The 21,374-nt window shown below is 38.5% G+C and overlaps 1 protein-coding gene across 4 annotated transcripts in view; it reads right to left on the bottom strand.

Annotated features, from left to right (window-relative positions):
* Positions 1 to 21,374, bottom strand: part of HIVEP2 (HIVEP zinc finger 2) — a 225,863-nt gene that overhangs the window by 14,577 nt on the left and 189,912 nt on the right. For all 4 annotated transcript variants that reach the window (XM_063443319.1, XM_063443323.1, XM_063443321.1 and 1 more), the window contains 2 exons: positions 21,024 to 21,175; positions 7,010 to 7,185 (listed from right to left, as the gene is read on the bottom strand). In XM_063443319.1, the coding sequence (XP_063299389.1) occupies positions 7,010 to 7,185; positions 21,024 to 21,175 (328 nt within the window). The remainder of the gene's footprint in view (positions 1 to 7,009; positions 7,186 to 21,023; positions 21,176 to 21,374) is intronic.

The following is a 21,374-nucleotide window of genomic DNA, read 5'->3' as shown; positions in this document are numbered from 1 at the left end:
AAGGAGACAGACAGGTACGGATGAGTGAACTACAGAAAAGGGGATATTTCCAGGTCATTTATCTCAAATCCTCTTGTAAGTCATCTAAATTTAAAATAGATTCCTAACTGGTTCTTGCAGTTATATTATATACCAAAAACTGTCCAGTTAACCCTCTGAGCAGTGGTGTATTCTGGTTTTGTGCTGCCCTAGGCATGACAAAACTCAGGCACCCCCGCTCCACCTTCCAAATTTCTCTTCCTGACAGACACACGACCTCACTAATGCATGCACTGACATACACTCACAGATACACAGTCTTTTTCACACACATTGTTTAACCAACACACACTTTCACGGAAACATACACATTCACAGACATGCACACTCATTCACAGTTACATTCACAGTTCTATACACACACTCTCATTCACCGACAGACACACATATACACTAACTGACAAATACGCATTCACCGGCAGACATATACACACTCACTGACAAACACGTATACACTCTCACTGACAAACACACATACACACTCACTGACAAACACACATACACACTCACTGACAAACACACATACACACTCACTGACAAACACACATACACACTCACTGACAAACAAACATACACACTCACTGACAAACACATATACACTTTCAGTGACAGACACACACTCACTGACACATACACACCTCCCACGCCTCACCCTTCTGTCAGTCCCTACATTTGCTTCCTGTAAGATACAGGGCTTAATTTAAAATTCTGGTTCTGCTTGCTTTCAAATCTCTACATAATGCTGCTCCCACCTATCTATCCTCCCTAATACACAAGTATGTCTCGTCTAGGCCCTTACACTCTGCTGAAGACTTACGTCTATCTTTTGTCCGTACTCCCACCTCTGATGCTCGCCTTCAAGACTTCTCGAGGGCTGCACCGTTCCTGTGGAACTCACTTCACTCGTTCGTTAGCTGCTCACCCAGTCTCAACTCCTTCAAAAAATCATTAAAACTTCTTCATAAAAGCGTATCAACTAAACTGTTAATAGCTCCCAACTGATTACTCTCTTGCAACTGCCATTAGTCTAATACTATCCTTACCTTTTGTGTCACTTTACTCCACTCCATCTAGCAGGTAAGCTCACTGAGCAGGGCCCTCAACCCCTCTGTTCCTGTGTGTCCAACTTGTCTGGTTACAATTACATGTTTGTTCGTCCACCCACTGTAAAGCGCTGCAGAATTTATTGGAGCTAAATAATAATAATAATAATAATAATAACAGACACACTAACACTCACTAACAGACACATTCACTAACAGACTCACTAAAACTCGCAGACAATCTCACACACTCTCACTAACACACACACTAACAGACACACAGTCACCAGCAGATACACACTAACACACACACACACTCACTAACACACACGCTCACTCACTAACAGACATACACTAACACTCACCAACAGACTAACACACTCACAATTTAAAATAAATAAGTTTCAATCCACCCAGCCTCCTACCTTTGGGAGTGCTGGAGTGGATTTTTTCCCTGTGGTCCAGTGGGGCTGGCTGCAGATTGGCAGGCAGGCGGTCGAGAGGTCTGGCAGACAGGTGAGCGAGGAGGCGGGCGGCGAGGGAGCTCCGATCCTCCTGTTCAGCTCCCTCGTGTGCCTCTTACGGATGCCGGGGCCGGAGTGACGTCATATTCAGGGGACAGTGCTCCCTCGCCGCCCGCAACACCAGCCTCGGGGGGGGGGGGGGGGAGGGGCTTCTCTGGGCCCCCCAGAACTAAAGGCGATTAGTGGATGGCTTTTTTTGCCACCCTCCTGAAAGTGCCGCCCAAGGCAAATGCCTTGTCAGCCTCGCTGTAAATACACAGCTGCCTCTGAGTGCTACAGTTGTACCACGCATTACTTTGCAAAGCACTATGGCACACAACAGGTTTATGATGTTAGCTATATCAATGAAATTATTATAGATACAGATGAAGGTTTTATTTCACAAACAATAATTTGTGGTGAACTGTTTTTGAAATTCAGGCTATAACAGTCAAACTGTGATTATAGCTTAATTGAGAATGTTTCTACTTTTATCAGTTCTTTCAGGATCCCACTAAGGGTAGTCTAGTCTTTGTCAGCTCCATCTCAGCAATGTCCCTCAGAATATCTAACAGCCTAACTCATCACAAAATATGAATAATCTACAATCTACTAGTTTATTAATATTCATCTGATTACTGTAGCACTTGTTTTTTTAAATTTGATTTCTTTCTGTAGGAAATTTAAATTTAGCGCTAGTGTTGATATCAAAAGTTTAAATATATATGACAATCTATAGGTAATCCTCATTTACAGTAAAAAATACTGATTAAAACAACACGTAGATCCATTTATTCCCCCATCCCACCACATCTGGATACCCCCCCCCCCCCCCACCCCTTTTTTTTCCCTCTTTCGCTGTTCTATTTTTCCTCCTTCCTCTTCTCTCTCTCTTCTTTCTTCCCCTCCTTCTCACTTTCTCACTCCCCCCCTTCTCCCCATCCCCCCTAACCTCCACTACTCACTGTGTCCCTCCCACCACACACTTACATAACTACGCCTCCTGCTTCCTCACACTCCCCACACCACATGAACATATACCACCTCCCACACCAGACCTCAGTCTGTCAAGCCTCCTTACATCCCCACCATTCACACACCAACATAACCACAAATGTTTCTGACACGCCAAAAACGGCTCACCCACTAGCCAAGACAGGGAGACGACCAACGCCCACACCACTGCCATGCCGACAGACACCGGCATATTACTAGAAAATAACTAAACGCCCAAAAACAAGAGGTCTACACGCAACCCACATTACCCCACAGACCACACAAAAACAAAAGACGAAGACACACCACCTAACATGACAACACCACCTCCCAAAAACGGCCAGCCAGGCCACAAATCCCCCGTCCTCACAAACTTCACAGAACATAAGAATAAATATGGGAAGAAGAATTGGAACTGCAAATGTTAATGTTTTATACCGAGACAACACAAAAAACTCTATTTCGGCATATGTTATGCAATGTATATATTATAAACTTGTACCCCCAGATTCTTCTTTTTGTACCCTTCCCCATAAAAATAAATCTTCAAAAAAAAGAATTTTAAAAAACAACAAAAAAACATCTAGATCTGACCATGAACCATCACACATCTAAATTATTAATTGCTGAATGAATACTCTGTCTTCAAGATTACAGCATTAAGAATGAGCAAATTAAAGCTATTAGGGGTGGCATCCCATTAGCAAACACAGCCACTATCTTCACATCTACCTGTGTACTTGCTGCCTAATTCACCCTACAGTAAATACACTCTTTCTAGTGAGGATAAGTTTACTATATTACAATAAGATAATTTCATGTTTTACCTGTATTTTAATAGCTTACATACAAGGCTAGATTGAAATCTTACAAGTATTCTATTGCAGACCGTATTGATTTCCAGGGTTTCAGTGCAAACTGGCTTCAATTAATAAATGTGTCTCAGGACCTGTGGCATCAAATGGAAGTTGTTTCTCTGCTGATGAATGTATGTGAACACTAGCTATCAGGACTCTATCAATAATTCATTCAGCTACGGATGGAGTGGTCCACCGGGGAGTCTGTGGGCCTTTACATTATTGATAAACATGAAACTGACCCACTGATAGATCCATAAAAGCAAACTACTCTCTGAATGCCTTTTCTGTTTTGCCGCTTGTGCCATCCCTCCCAGCACTGCCCACATCAACAAGGAGTTTATAGACATTGCCCATGACAGAAATGCAACATCAGGAAAATCTGTCAGGGAGAGTCAGCGTGGAGCAGCTCTCTTTACTTTGCTTTGTGTCTGTTAGTGTGAACCATTGGCATTATAAGTAGACTATAGCTCATAATTAAGCTATATCTGGAGTCTGCAAGTCTCTTGTTTTAATCCCAGAACTATTTATTTTAGCGATGACACACATATATTGTTTTGCAATATCAGTCACAAATTAGATCTCAGTATTACAAATATTTACCAACAATATAAAAATGACCCAGTAGAGAAACTTTCCCTTTCTTGTTATCATGTCACATGTAGTTTATTTAAATCACCGAGAACTAGACGTGTGCAGGAGAAAAGAAATTGGTTCTTGAGAACCACTTCAACAGAAAAAAAAAGAAATTTGGGGGAAATGAATGGTTTTATGCCTCTGCCTTGCTTCTGTGAATTTTGAAGCCCCCCCTCCCCCCAAAAAAAGAATTCAGGAAGGTAATTGGTAAAAATGGTGAACTAGACTATGCTGAAATGAAAAAATTACCTAATGACTACATAATACCAGCCATTTTGCAATGTCAAAATTATTTTATTTTATATCTGGATTGATAAAAAAAAATAGGAAGTGAAATAACGTAATATTTTTCCTTTTGTTATCTTGTATTAATGGAACAGGGAGCAGGGGTCATTGCCAATTCAAAATATGGGATCTATCCAAAAATAATTGTAAAATGTCAGTGGGCAAATGATTACCCACTCACCCCTACAACCCTTACAAGAAAAAAGAATTTCCACACATCTAGTCAGTAGTGTCAGTGACTGTCCATTAGTGTGGTGAAAAACAAGGTGCCTTAAATAGCTTCTGACAACTGCATCTGTGGAGGTAAAAACAAGTAGTCACACTGATTGACTACAAGCAGGTAGAAACCATTACAATGAATGGCAATTGAAAAAAGGGGAAGCCACAGCGGCAGCAGGAGAAATGTAATTTTTTTTTTTTCGTGCATGAAGCTTATGCTAATATGCTATGCCTTGCGTAACATGAGAAGTGTGAAGAATATATGGCAGTGCCTTGTACAAGGTCTCAAGTCTGTAAAGTTTCAAGGTTAAAGGACAGGTATAATTATTGTTACTTTTCTTGTGAATATCAAAAAAAGCATGGAGTCTGACGGTTTAAATATTGATTTATTTTAAAAAGTGCCCAAGAGCTATGTTATGAAAGTGCTAAAAACTAAATAGGTGTTTGATCAATTTTATTTCCTCAATGGTTATCTTGAATTTTTTGTTATTGGGTATTTTGTATTGATCATACTCTGCCTCTGTTAATATTGAGTTAATGTTGAGTAATTTACAATATTATTATATTTTAACTGAAAAATTTAAACTTGAGAAAAATAAGAATCTACCTTAAAAAAAAGTTTACCCCAGTAATTGGACACATAAGTGTTCTGTATACTGTAATGTTTGCCAAGACAATGGAGTGAAAGAACTACTTTTATGTTATTAACACACCTTCCTTTATGTGATTTTATGTTTGTATAAAAATTCAGTGAACTAAAATAGCATAAAAAAGCATAACATGTAGGTGTGAATGTAACACTTATTTTAGCTTTTGACTCATCAATTCATCAAGTGACAGCTGAAACATAGTACTAACTAATACAAAACATGTCCATATGTAGTATTACTGTGAACAATTAATTATGGCTAGTTTGTGGGTTTCCATTGAGTATGTGAGCATTTTTGTTTTGTTTGTGAACTGTATTTTGTTTTGTGACTCAACTGTGGTTACAGAGGTGGGTAAAGTTTGTCTTCCTATACAGCATGAGAGAACCCCACACAAGAGTCTGACCTCATTGCCCGTGCACACTAGTCTCAACAACAGTCAAACGGGAGGGTATGGCAGGCTTGGGCCTCAGGTGCTATACGGATGCTCCGCTAATTCGCTAATGCCCACTACTATAGACTAAACCAACAGATGTTACCGCCCGCACGACAAAACAGGACCCGCGCGAGGAGTGCGCGGCCAAAGGCAATAAGATCCAATGGAAACCCACTATTTATCAGTAATATGTGGGACGACGAGTCCTCTCTATGACTTAAACCTTCAGGTTAGCTATACCACAGACGTTATAATGGTCACTATCCACCTAGAAGATACTCCTAGGCTATATGCAACCATTATGATGACAGGCGAATCCCGACCATGTACTACACAGTCACTACCTGGCTCACACAGGGGTGACACACTCATCCCTTCACGTACGACCATAAGAGGCAGATGTTTGCATATTTAATACATGTAACATAACGAAGTTGCCGATACTGATACTGTACTACCTTCTAATTGTTAATGTTGTTTAGGTTTTCATTTCTTTATAATCATATCACTGCTCCAGATGTTGCGAGACCTGCGTGTCTCCCATTTTGCTATCCTATCGAACTGTTATACATTTTCGGTGACACAAATAAAAGCCGTTTGAAACAGCATGAGAGAAAGGTAATGTACTATTTCTTGTTCAATCGGGACCATAAAAATACAAAGTAATGTTCCCATTAAACATAGAAGAAACATTTCAGAAAATCACTGAAGTTAAAGGGTTACTCTAAGCACATAAAACACTGCATTATTGCAAAGGTCATCACATGGACTTATCTGTCATCACCTGGAAAGAGCCTGAGGTGCCCCTGCACAGATCACAAAACTGAGTCTTCTCAGCTAATTGAGGAATTTGACTTAGGTTGGACAGCAGTTTATGGGATAATAAAAATCCAGAATAAGCCTTTGTGGGGCTTCTTCCTGATCAGAGGAGTGTCTGCCTGCTGATTCAACTTACACTATATTTGCAGAAACATTAGAGACCTAAATATATTTTTTTCTTTCTATTATTTAACGTTATTTGTTGCATACTTTCAATTCACTATCAATTGAATACATTTGGTCAGTTCTTGTGTTTCTTGTCAGAACTGTTTCAGAACTGTTTCAGGAATTAACAAGTGTTTAAAGAATTTAAGAACCAATTCTTAGGAGGCACAGCTAATTTGTCAGGCTACTTGCAATTCTAAAATCTCTAGCCTGCAATTACAAGATCCTAATAAATATGTGGTGAAAAATAAAAACCTTCAATTTTGATTGAATTGAATTTCATTTGGGCAATAAATCTCATTACTTTTGTTTTGGTCTTTAATATAATAACAAGTCCATCAATATTTAATACATTGCTATGTACCTTTCGTTTTGAAGGCAAAATTGCACAGTTTGCACACATAAGGCCGTACATCCGTGTGGGTGCGGATATGCTTCTTCAGCATGCTGGGTTTTTTGCAACGTATACCACATTCTTCACATATGTACTTTCCACGACCTCGTCCTCTCACATACACATAGTCTTCATTTGACTTGAAACTACGGGAGACAAATAATGAGAGCTTAAGTCACTTTTTTATGCAAAAAAAGAAAAACACTAGTACTGTCACCAATTCTTTATAATAAGCTGTACACCATTTAAAACTTTAGTACTTTAACAACCTGTATATGTAGCTATATTTATATATATATATATATATATATATATATATAGAGAGAGAGAGAGAGAGAGAGAGAGAAAGTGAAAGAGAGAGAGAGAGAATATAACTGTGTATGTATGCCATTGATAGGTTCCGCAGTCATAAATATTGACCACAGGCCCGAAGATAAAGTGGTTTATGAATGTCTCCCGAACAAATTACTTCCCCACAGCATACTCTTCACAGCTATATATTATTAGTACTGCATATGTATTTTTTTTAAATTCAGGGTTAAGAGCAAAGTATGGACTAGGGTTCCAGTATTTTTTATTCTGCCTGCGTAATGGGAGGAACCACAGTTCAGGGTTATTTTCTGAAGAGAAAATGTGTTTTATTTCTCTACATTGACATTTCAGTTACAATAGTACCTTTTCAGCTGCCATTGTCGATGCAGCAAAATAAATACATATATTCAGTTTATATATACATCTAGGAAGGTATTAACTGGGGTTGCAATCAGGCAGTGTGAATTCATAGGTTAGTACGGAGAATACATATAATAAATTGCTTATACATCATGAGTTACAGGTGTTGCTAGGTAACAATGAATAACCTTGAGCAGATTTTCATTAAAGAAGCAGCAACACAAGGTAGTATTATACATACGTTGATGGTTAATGTTAGAATAAAAAAATATATATATACTCCATATAATGAAAATATTCCAGAATTCTAACAATATACATCAAAGTTTAATACGGTTTAAATGTTGCCTAGTATTTTAGACATGGGTGTGAATCAGCAGTCATATACTCTTCTTCATTCACTTGCCTGGGGCACTAGCAGTATTTTACTATTTGTTGAGGTACTTTCCATTGTAAACATACAGAATGCAGAATATGTCCATTGGCAGAAAGGTGTAATATGCAAGATGTGTAGAAAAGGATTATTTCCATAATAATGCATTGGTGCAACACATAAATATCTATTTCAAATTAGGATGGCTGAGTGCCTGCATGATTTCATGCATGCAAGAGTGACAACAACATATTTCATAATAGGTCTGAAACTACAGTGCATTAATGCAAAAGGTATGAATATGCCTCATAGGAGACGTATGTTATTGGTAAAAAAAAAAAACAAGAGATTGTATGTGCAGATAGCGTCCAGGAAATACATTCCCCAGGGATGCATGCCTTTGTTTTTTCATAAGAATTTCCAATAGGCTTATCATGCAGTTTCTAATTCTAAATCAGCTGGAATCTCATTCTACAATATGTCGGGAATGATTATAGAGGCATATTTAGTATTCTGGGCTGCATGGTGAAACACTAGACTATTTTATACACTAGTAGTAGACACTTTGTGGCTCAATTATGTAGCAAGATTTATCTGATTCTTAAAGATTACTTCTCACAAAAACACTACCTTGGATACATCTCATCATACCATGTGTTTGCCCATAATAAGACATAATTTTATTAAAGATGTCTCATCCTTAAAAAGGATGTGAAATCAAATGTAATAAGACCTACTCTATTTTTTTGGCCTCAACACAAACAATACCCCAATGCTGAAGATGTATCTCCTTAAATCTCTTTAGAACTATTAAATTAACTTTTATCAATCACACAGCCACTAGAGGCACTTTTTTGGCTGCTAACGGACTCTAGGTCCCCTAACAGCACTAAATGTCCTAACGCTCTGAATAAGTGAAATCCCTATAGGAAAGCACTGAAGCTATACCCTCCTATGGCGCTCACCATGCATTTGCATTAGCCCATGTCAAATAATGTCGGACAATCAAAAGAGGGTTTAAGAAACACAAAAGAGGACAAGAAATTCAAAAGGGAGGTTAAGAGAAACAGGTGAAGATGATTTTTTTTTTTGTGCTGTGGGGGAATGCATATTCGCCTGTGTCTCATGCTCTCCCTGTAACTCAAATCTGCACTGAGGGACATCAGCGCTGGAATCAGGTAAGTTACTAAAGTGTTGTTTAACCCTTTACATGCCCCAGCAGAGGGGAGGTATCAGAGGGCACTATAGTGTTAGGAACACAGCATTGTAATCCGAACACTATAATATCCCTTTAACCCCTTAGTAACCGCAGACATATCAGGTACATCCTGAGCAGTGGAAGCACTCTAAGGGTATCGCATTGAAGCCTCGATGTTTCCCCGGAGCGAACAATTCTGGGTTGCTCCACATGGCGCCTGGCAGTGAGACAGAGCATCGGAAGCCATCAGGCAGGCTTCCGATGCTCTGCCTGTGTGCTGAGTGCCTCGAGGGGTCGAGGCACTTCGTAAAATAATAAAAAAAACAAGGACCTCTGACGTACTATAATCCTATGTACTTACCCGATCGTACCCGTTCCCCCGCCGGCGATCGGTCTTCTCCACTGGGAGGACTGTGACAGCCCAGACAGTCCCCCCCTCTGCAAATTAGGCCCCGCGGGCCATGTGATCGCTTTATGTATGATTACAAAAATCATTTCATAAATATACACGTAGACTTCAAATATATAAATATGTATATATATTTAAATTCTATTTAAATTCTACGTGCATATTTATGTAATATTTTTACATAATTAAGTAATTTTATTGATTGCAATTTGGGGGACCTGCCTGACAACCCAGGCCAAAAGTCCAGAGAATATAAATTTGCCAGCACTATATTTAACCATGTAACTTTCCAAGACACCCTAAAACCTGTACATGAGGGGTACTGTTTTACTCGGTAGACTTCGCTGCAGTAAAAACATAGTAAAAACATATCACAGAAATGATATTGTCAGTGAAAGGGATGTTTTTTGCATTTTTCCCACACAAATGGCACTTTCACTGATGATATTGTTGTGATATGTTTTAGAATGTTTTTAAAGTTACAGGGTCAATTATAAGGCTCGATTTTCAGTTTTTTCACATTGAAAAGTTTGGTTATGTTGCCTTTGAGAGCGTATGGTAGCCCAGGAATGAGAATTACCCCCATACCATTTGCAAAAGAAGACAACCCAAGGTATTGCAAATGGGGTATGTTCAGTCTTTTTTAGTAGCTACTTAGTCACAAACACTGGCGAAATTTAGCGTTCATAATAGTTTTTTGCCAAATTAAATTTGCCAAAAATATAAAATGAGAAATTAATTCAGCTAAACTGTTCTTTCTCCGTACAGGAGATTAGTACTATTATTAGCACCTTAATAGTGGGTAAAGCCCCAGGCCCTGATGGGTTCTCATCGATCTTCTACAAGAAAACAAAAGATATAATTTCTCCATACCTGTTGAAAACGTTTAATGAATTTGCCTATCACAAAGCAATTCCATCAGAAATGCTCCAGGCCTCCATAATGCCAATTCTTAAACCAGATAAGGATCCAGCATATACTTTGAACTATAGGCCAATTTCTCTTATTAATTTAGATATTAAGATATATTCTAGAATTCTGGCTCATAGACTTAAGAAAATTATACCAGATATCGGACATATAGACCAGAGTGGGTTTGTGGAGGGCAGGGGTACGCCTGACAATATTAGGAAAATATTGAACCTTTTATATCATGCAAATCAAAGTTCGGCCCCCTTTGCTTTGGTCACCCTTGACGCTGAGAAGGCTTTCGACCGTGTTAGTTGGAAATATATTGAAGAGGTACTGAAGGCCTTTGGTATTGATGGCATTTTTAAGGAATGTACAATGGCATTATATAAAGATCCCCAAGCCAGGGTCTCTGGTTTTATGTTCCAATCAAAGTGGTTCCCAATTAGAAATGGAACGCGACAAGGTTGCCCCTTGGCACCCCTTCTATATATTTTGTCCATAGAGCCTTTGGCAGCCGCTATAAGACAGAGTAAAGACATCTCTGGATTAAAGATGTTTTGGAAAATAAAATAACACGTTATGCAGATGATGTCATCCTGTCTCTTACGGATCCTTCCAGATCTATTCCAGCAGTTTTTGGCCTAATTAAGGAATATGGAAAATTCTCAGGCTATAAAGTAAATATAAAGAAAACACAAATATTGATAAAGGGCCTAATGGCACCCAGAGAAAAAATTCTTAAAGAGGAATTTAAGTGTGACTGGGATGCTAGGAGTATAAAATATTTAGGGGTAATATTGTCTTTAGAATACAGGGAAATTGGAGCACTTAATTATTCAGATATGGCTACTCAGTTCAGGAGAATTCTCAAGAACTGGAGGGGAGTTGAATTGTCATGGATGGGAAGGATTGAGGCTGTTAATTCATATTTACTTCCCAAATTGACTTATCTGTTCAGGAATCTCCCACTGATGGTGGACTCCCAGACGATACGCGGCCTTCAGAGACAGATCTCAGACTATATTTGGCAGGATAGGCGACCTAGAGTGTCATTAGAAATTCTACAGAGAAACTGGAGGGGGGGGGGGGGGGGTATCTTTTCCAAATGTTCAAAACCTATATATTATTAATATGACAGTACATCTAATTATGTGTGATAATGCTACAGCTTTAAGACCAACTTGGATTGATTTTGAAAAAGCTGATCTTGGTAACCTTGAACCTCTATCTCTAATATGGTGTGACAGTGATTTTGTAAAAAATATAAAAACTAATAATCCGATGAATAATACAATGATCTACATAGTTAAATATTTAAAGAAAAAATATGGTACCAAACATATATAAAAAAATGCCCCATTAGTATGCTTAAAACTTTATGTAAAAGATATAAATCTCCAAGAATGGGAAAAGTGTGGAATTGAAAAATTTGAAGAGCTATTAGAGGGGAACCAAATTTTAAAATTCCCAATGTTACAGCTTAAATACAACCTCCCCTCTAAAGAAATATTTAATTATTTAAGAATAAAATATTTTATTTCAAATAAACAATTCTCGGAAAATACCCTAATTGATCAATTTATAGATTGCTTCTAGATTTAATCAATTTATAAAAAAACAAAAACAAATAGTTAAAGCATTAGCAGTGATCAAATGGGAGCAAGAATTTCAAATTTATTTTCCGCTAGATGAATGGTTATCTGGTTTACATTTAGTAAAAAGGTATATACATGGGGTAAACATACGGGAAGTATACTTTAAACTTGTCTATAGATGGTATTTGGTCCCTACCCGATTACATAAATTTCAACCTACACTTTTACCAGACTGCTGGAGATGTGGTAGAGCATTGGGTTCATTCCCTCACATATGGTGGGAGTGTGAGGAACTGAACCCTATGAAGACAATACTTTCCGGTCTGGTAAACTATATCTCTAAGATTCAAATTAATTTTTACGGCCCAAATGTTTCTGTTCCATTTAGATATGGCAAGGGTTAAAATAAAATCTAAAATTCTTTTGATTCATATCTTTATGGCAAGTAAAATAGTAATGGCCAGGAACTGGAGAAATATTGGTCCTTTAAACTGGTATGATATATCGACACAAATTGATTTTCAACATAGGATGGAAGCAGGTATAGCATTCGACAGTGCATCCAAGGAGAACTATGATGAAATTTGGGCACGTTGGGTTAGATTTTCAAGTACTTAAATGTAATTCCCCCACTGATCCTCCAATACCATCTCTTTACTGCTAGGAATTCTAGCAGTTTTCCTATCCTTTTATTCTTATATATATATATATATTATTTATTTATTTTTTATTTTTTTCTATGTATGCTTTGTATTGTGTATGAAAGGTAGACTGTTTTCGTAAATTTTATTTATTGTATTGTATAATATAACATATAGTATTAAGAATGATATGTAATGCACTGTAATATTGTAAATTGATATCTAGATTATGTTATATGGATGAAAAGTAAAATGAAAAATAAACATATACCGGTATTTAAAAAAAAAAATAGTTTTTTGCATTTTTAACACACAAACAAATATAAATGCTAACTTTGGCCAGTGTGTGTGACTAAGTGGCTACTAAAAAGCACTGGACATACCCCATATTGTATACCCTGGGTTGTCTACTTTAAAAAAAATATGTACATGTGAGGTGTGATTCAGAGATTTATGACAGTGTTACAATGTCCCTATTGATAAACTTTAAAAAATATATATTCTGGAACAGCAATGCCCTACTTGTACTTATAGCCCTATAACTTGCACAAAAAAAAATGCTAAGAACGTGTTAACATTGGGTATTTCTAAATTCAGGACAAAATGCAGAAACTATTGAGCATCAGTGTTTTTTGACGGTTGTAGACGTGTAACAGATTTTGGGGTTTAAAGTTATAAAAAGTGAGTTTTTTAATATTATTTCATCATATTTTAAAATGTATTTTATAGTAAATAATGCAAATAATGGTGATCGCGCACATGTGCTGCAGGGACTCACAATCCGCCTCCCTGGGCTTCCAGGTTTAGTGTGAAGTGCAGGGAGATGGATCAGCAGTGATCTTCTCCCTGCTAAAACATAAATAAAGTTAAATTAAAATCCCACCCCCCGTTACCCATTTTAAATAAAAAATTAACCCAATCCCTGCCAATTGATCACTAACTACAGTGATCAATTGACAGGGTATACATTTTACTGTGACCTGATTATTCTTTTTAACCCTTGAGGGTCAACTTTTATTTTTGTAACCATCAGGGGTTAATTTTATTTTATTAATATATTAAAATGGTATATTTAGCTAGCTGGGGTGAGTGTAAGTTAGTGGGGAACTGGGGAATTTGGTGCTAGGCTAGCTAGGGGTTAACATTAAAAAAGTTTTTTAAAAAGTTCCAAAGTCGGACATGGACGCATCAAAAGCCTCCATGAAAATTCACACTTAAAAACCTGAACTTGTCACGTCTCTTTTACAGCACTGTAACTTCACAAAATAGTGTCTACGTCATACATTGGGCATATTGTTTTACTCAGAAGGTGTAACTGAGTATAATTTGGGGATTTTTATGACAGTGGTGCATATTAAGTGTAAGAAATACTCAGCAAAAATGCATCATATATGTAAAAATGCCCCCCCCCCCCCAAAAAAAAAAAAAAAACATTGACATAAATTGTTGAAAGAATGGTGACAAGTCAGGGCACAATATACACCATATAAGATACACTGGGGTCTCTGCTTTGTCAAATGAAAGCCCTTTGTGGGGTTGTTTGAACAGTCAAACTGCTATAATACCCTAAAATGAGACATAAGCCCGTCAAATCCATCTACGAAAATTCTAACTATAGGAACTGAAATAGTCTCTTATATGGCACTGTAGCGTTACAGAAAAGTGCCAAAGTGGGTATCGTTATACTCGGCAGATGTAGCTGAACACAATATGGGGTTCTGTGCAGGAATAGCACTCACCAGCTTTACGAAATACACATTGCAAAAACCTTGTTATATGTGTATATGCCAAAATAAAGAAAAAGCACATTTTTACTCCAATATTTAGCAGAGATTGGTGATAAAATAGCTACGTAAAAAGTGTCAAACTAACCTTAGGTAAATAGCCTTTGATGTCTACTTTATATAAATATATACTTTTGTGTGGCAATTTTGTTTTCTGTGATGGCTACTAAACCTACAAGACAAACATACCAAATTCTAAAATTGTTGCAAATTGAAATTTTATTTTAATCCTTGTATTTTGTGACCTGTAGCTTTCAAAATAAGCTGAAATCCTATACATATGATGTACTCTATAAATCAAGACGCATAAATGAATTTATTTTTAATTACTTTTTCTAAGCTGGACATATTATCCACACGCTATTATTGCCAAAACTGTGAAAAAAACTAGGGTTTTTTTCAATTTTTTTGGCATTTTATATAATTAATGAGAATGTATCTATGTATATGTGACATCAAATTAAAGCCCTGTTTGCCCTCTAAAAAACAATGTATAATATGTGTTGGTGCAATAAATGACAGAGATGCAAATTGCGTTTGAATACAAACAGCAAAAAAATGCAAAAATGGCCTTTGTCCTTAAGCGTAAGACAAGCTTCTGAAGCTATGTCATTAAGGGGTTAAGCTTAAGTTGCTTTGGTGACTATAGGGTCCCTTTATAGTCCACACTAAATAACTACTAAAGCTCACTGTATACTGTCCCAGTGTAATTTGTCTAACTGTTTTGAATGGTTTTACAGTAAATAAATGTGCATGCATGACTATTATTAAATAATGATTATATGCCTGATTATACTTCCAGTGCATAGATCTGGCTTCCTTATATCATAAAACTACACAGTATTGATTAGCACAAGCTGGTTATGACTTACTGTGGGCCTAAGAGGGGTATGTTTTGAGGTACTATACCCTTGGCTCCAGTGTGGTTTAACAAAGGATTTATTAAATATATATTTACGATAAAGATGTAGCCAATATCTCAGGTAATGTTGTGATCAACAGCTTGCCATTGCCTAAACAGTCATGGGGAAAAGTTAATAAAAAAAAAAAAAAAAAAAGAGGAATTTTGACACTGAAAAGGAACTTTTGGTTCTGTGCAAGGGAGCAAACATGTTACATCTTTCCTTCTCACTTTTTTTTGTACTAACAGTGTGCTGCATAAACACAAAATATTGACCTCTTTTAAGATACTGTGAAGACATCAATACCAATCTTAAACCTATTTAGCAGAATGCATTGCTTATTGTAGCACTCACTGCAGATTGCATTCTCTGATGTAGATGTGCAATAATCTTGTCAGGATGACATATATTGCAGTAGGCCTCATCATGACCAGATTTCTCATAATACAGATGAGGCACTTTCCCAGGGGACTAATATTTATTCGTTTTTAGACAAGTGGAAATTTTTAAAAGAGATTCAAACATGATTCCTTCAATGCCATGTATCTGTCCCATTTATGGCCTATGTAATATATATTTTTGAGAACTATATATTTATTCCAGCAGCAGAATAAAAGCTACCCATTGTATTTGTGCTTTTTGAGTGATATATGTATCATACATACACTGCATTCAGAAAATATTCAGACCTCTTTGTTATTTTCATTTTTTTATCTACCAGTCTTATTTTGAATTCATTTTTTAACCCTGAAAAAATCTTTACTCAATACCCCAGATTTTTAACACCATTGCAAATATATTAAACTTAAAAAAAATTATCACTATTGCATACGTATTCAGACACTAAACTCAGTACTTAGTTTAAGCACCTTTGGCAGCAATTACCGCCTCAAGATTTTGGTATGATGAAAAAAAAAATATATTCTGGGCTAGGTTTTCATTAAGGATATTTCTGTAATTTGCTTAGTTCAGCTATTCCTCAAACTTGACCAGTCTCCCAGTTACTGCTATGGCCATGATGCTACCACCACTATGTAAAACTGTTTGAATGGCATTGCGCAAGTGATAAGCAGTGAAGGGTTTCCTCCAGGCATGACACTTTGAATTGAGGCCAAGCCGTTCAACCCACATTTCATCACACTAGAGAATCTTATAACTCACAGTCCTTTAGGGCATTCATGTGTCTTGCAGTGAGGAGAGGCTTCTATCTGGTCAGTCTGCCACATAGGCCAGTTTGGTGGATTGTTGCATTGATGACTGTCCTTTTGCAAATTTCTCCGCTCTCCACACATGACCTATGGTGCTCATCCAGAGTGACCATCAGATTTTTTGTCATGTCTATCACCAAGGTCCTTCTTAATTAATTGCTTAGGATGGCATGGTGACTAGCCACACAAAGAGTCCTGGTTGTTCAAAATGTCTTCTATTTAAGAATTATGGAGACCACTGTGCTTTTGTAAACACTAAATGTAGCCACATTTTATAGCCTTTCCTAGATTGACATAATACGGTCTCTGAGTTCTGCGGGCAGTTGTTTTGATCTTAAGGCTTGGTTTTCGATATATACAACTGTGAGGCCTTATATTGACAGATGTGTTCCTTTCCAAATCATGTCCAATCAATTTAATTTGCCACATATGGACTTTAAAGGACCACTATAGGCACCCAGACCACTTCAGCTTAATGAAGTGGTCTGGGTGCCAGGTCCAGCTAGGTTTAACCCTTTTTTCTATAAACATAGCAGTGTCAGAGAAACTGCTATGTTTACATATGGGTTAATCCAGCCTCTAGTGGCTGTCTCATTGACAGCCGCTAAAGGGGCTTCCACGCTTCTCACTGTGATTTTCACAGTGAGAATACGCCAGCGTCCACAGGAAAGCATTGAGAATGCTTTCCTATGGACTGGCTGAATGCGCGCACGGCTCCTGCCGCGCATGCGCATTCAGCAGATGACGTCGCTGAGGAGGAGGAGAGTCCCCCGCCCGGCGCTATTGAAAGAGGTAAGTTTAACCCCTTCCTCCCCCTAGAGCCTGGCGGGAGAGGGACCCTGAGGGTGGGTGCACCCTCAGGGCACTATAGTGCCAGGAAAACGAGTATGTTTTCCTGGCACTATAGTGGTCCTTTAATAAAAGTGCAGTAACATCTTAATATGATACAAGGAAACATAATGCATCCGATCGAAATGTCAAGTGTCATAGCAAAGAGTCTGAATACTTATGTCAAGGTGATATATCATTTTTTTTCCTTTTTAATGAACTTGCAAAGTTTTCAAAAACCTGGATTTTGCTTTGTCATTTACGGGGCCTTTCCCTTTATGACTGAGGTGTGGTCATTTTGATACATATGAGACTTGCCAAGGTGTGATGGCTCTTACACTGTAATGATTTTGTAGATGACCCAGCTCTGCTACTCAAATTCTCATTTTATTAGGTCACATTAAGTTGTTTCTTTAGGGAACAACCTAATGCATATTTTAAGGCTAATTTGACACCATTGCACTACAAGTAGAGAAGCTATTTACCAACTGGGAAATATCACAGGAGCAACATTGAGTTACCAGATGCAGCTATATAAGGACAGTCACTAAGTAGCAGCCATTGACTCTAATTACAATGAAAACCTCAAAGGTTTACTCGAACCACCATGACCACTTTTGTGATTTGAAGCGATCAGGGTGGTAGGAATATGTGTGTACAGTGTTTATGCTGGAAACACTGCACATACAGAGAGATGTTGTTAATTGTGTGCTGGGGGCAAGTTGTACCTCCAGCACAATAGACATTGGCAGCCCAGATCTCTGTGCTTAAAATAATGGCTGTAGTCCGTGTACACTGCACTCTGCCTACAGATGTCAAAATTCTCCCCTTGCTGGCAGCTCTCCCTTTCCACTCTGTAGGTGCTCCCTCTTGCTTCCCTCTATTACAGGCAGCTTTTATTTTAAAAAAAAAATAAAAAATCCACTCCTTTCCTCGTCCTATGAGAAGCCTGTGATTGGAGTCATGGAAGGTAGTGATGTAGGTTTTTCACAGGTTTTACTGCAATCAGAGCTGAGGAATCTTTTGCATAGTGCCCAACAGGACATTTCACACAACAAAGTTCGCACCCCTCCAAAGAGTTAAAGTACTCCTTTAAGCATGTATTAAAGTATAGCAAAGGACAAACAGCTGGTATAAAAGAGCAAAAAAAAAATCATATTAGTGTATATATTATTTAAAATAATTATTCATGGGGGTGTGGCCGACCGTCGGAGGAAATGGCCGCATGTTAACTCGGCTCCGGACGAAGCAGGCAATAAAATAGGCTGAAAACCGAGCGCAAACGAAATTGGGGATCCCCAAAAGGTCGCAGAGTGCCCACACAAGGAGCGGGAAAGCACCCACAGAGAAACTGGGCTCTTCAAAGACTATTCATGGCGGGACAACAATGGCGCCGACGGCAGGAGAACGCCTCTCCAATCCACCCAGCCCTGCTGCCTCCGAGACATCAGCAGTATCTGCAGACCAAGACATCAAGGAGCTGCTCAGAAATCTGCCCTCCAAAGCAGACCTAACTGCAATGCTGGAAACTTCCTTCCAGCGTAAGATGGAGGGATTGGGATCTGAAATCCAGCAGGTAGGCCTCCGTGTCCAAGACCTGGAGGAGAATAGGGGACAGGTACAGACCCAACTGTCAGACCGTTTAGACGCCCACAAAACGCAAATGTCACAGCTACAAAGATCGCTAGATTACATAGACAACAAGGGGCGCAGAAACAACCTCAGAATCAAGGGCCTACCTGAAAATGAGGCTGAAGACTTACAAGCATCACTGTAAGAATTATTTAATTTACTATTAGAGAAACCAGCAGCAACACCGATCCGCTTTGACAGGGCACACCGATCACTCAGACCTAAAAGCAACAATGGGGACACCCCTAGGGACATCATATGTTGCCTACACTACTTCACAGACAAGGACCACATACTCAAGAAACTAAGGGACACCAATCCACCATTGCTGTTCCATGGACACGAGATCCAAATTTATCAAGATCTCTCGTGGCTCACTCTCCAAGCACGGCGGCACCTAAAACCAATCACAGACCAACTGCATGCTAGAAACATCAGGTACAGATGGGGTTTCCCCCTAGCCCTAATTGTTACGCTCAAAGGGACCAACCACATCATAGCTGAACATAGAGACGTGACTCCATTCATAAGAGCACTGAAACTTGCAGAGGTACGCATTATGAACTGGTATGCGATGGACCTAGCACAGACCTTTCACCGACACCCAAGGGAACAGCGAAGATGCTCACCGCCCAAGAGGCAGAGGACAGATTCAACAGGCAACAGAAGGGGTGAAGACCACCTACCCGCTCAGCGGACATGAAAGAACCATGACACATGCTAGGACTTTCCAGGGATATGATACCGCTAACCACGTACCCAAAACTAGAAGAAGTGACTCAAACCGTGAACTTCAGCAGGCCCTTGGTACACTACACCAGGCGCCAGACTCCTTCCTACACCTCCCCACCTCAAACCAGAGAGACACAACAGCAAAGAGTAACTTGCAGACAGAGCTACAATGGACATACGGAAGGTCGAGCTGGGCCTGATACCAATACATTAACCCACATGCCACTCCTCAAAGACATAAAGAGGAGCACAAGAGACTTGTACGGACCAGGTCGTATGCTCATATTATCACTGTTGGCTTATTATTATTATTATTATTATTGCCATTTATATAGTGCCAACAGATTCCGTAGCGCTTTACAATATTTTGAGAGGGGGGACGTAACAATAAATAGGACAATTACAAGAAATGTGATGTATTGTTGTACGTTGACCCGTTGACCATAGTATCACATGCTGACCAAGGATATCTGACTACACGAAGGAGGCAGATATACAGTGAATGACCATTGCCGCTGTGCTCACACAGGGCCACACTCAGGGCTGGGGGTGGGGGGTGGGGGGGGGGGTGGGAGAGGCCACCCCCCAAAAAAAAAATATTCATTAATTTATATGTATCTGGCATGACATAAAATCACAGATGTATGCATTCTATACACTGTTGCTATCTCCTATCAATGCCAAAAACAAGTGAAGTATGCATGACCAGGTTGAGCATTTTTTACCTTCACGTTCTGGCTGCTATATGACAATTTACACAATGTGTGATTTTGTGTTTTACCAGAAACTTGCTAATCTGCGACTGGTTGGTATCAAGAAACGAGCCCTTAGTTGGACTAATGTACAGGTAAAACGACCAGCAAGACTGGCGAGATGGAATACAATCACAAGGAAAGAAGTTTAATGTTCATTAGTTCTCTAAAGTTTAAAGTCCTGTTTTCTCACCATTTGATCGCAACATTTAAACAAAAATAAAATCCTGTGGGGAACACAAATATAACATTAACAAGGCTTAACATCTGAAGCTTGGAAGAAAGACATTGACACAATGTGCATTTTGCACACCAAAATATATAATGTGATGGTTTGTTATCTCACCCTCCTTCAAAGATCTTAATCCTCATTGGTTCAGTTTGTTTAGCTGAAATATCTTTCTCCCCATGATTTTCTCCCTTTGTCCTTTCTTTGCTGGTTCCTGCAGCCTTCTTTTCAAGTTTACTGCTAACCAAGAGAGATGGCTCAGGTTTCATCTAAGGCATAAAAATAAATAAAATGAAAGTACAATTGTTGCAGTCATGTTGTATTATTTCAATATTTTACCAGTTATAGATGTTAACCCCTTAAGGACCAAACTTCTGGAATAAAAGGGAATCATGACATGTCACACATGTCATGTGTCCTTAAGGGGTTAAAGGAATTAAGTTGAACAGTTCTATTATAATAATAGAA

This window comes from Pelobates fuscus, chromosome 2 (genome assembly GCF_036172605.1).
Source record: "Pelobates fuscus isolate aPelFus1 chromosome 2, aPelFus1.pri, whole genome shotgun sequence".
NCBI classification, from domain to species: Eukaryota; Metazoa; Chordata; class Amphibia; order Anura; family Pelobatidae; genus Pelobates; species Pelobates fuscus.
The sequence above is the reverse complement of the archived record's forward strand: the minus strand, read 5'-3'. Positions and strand labels throughout refer to the sequence as shown.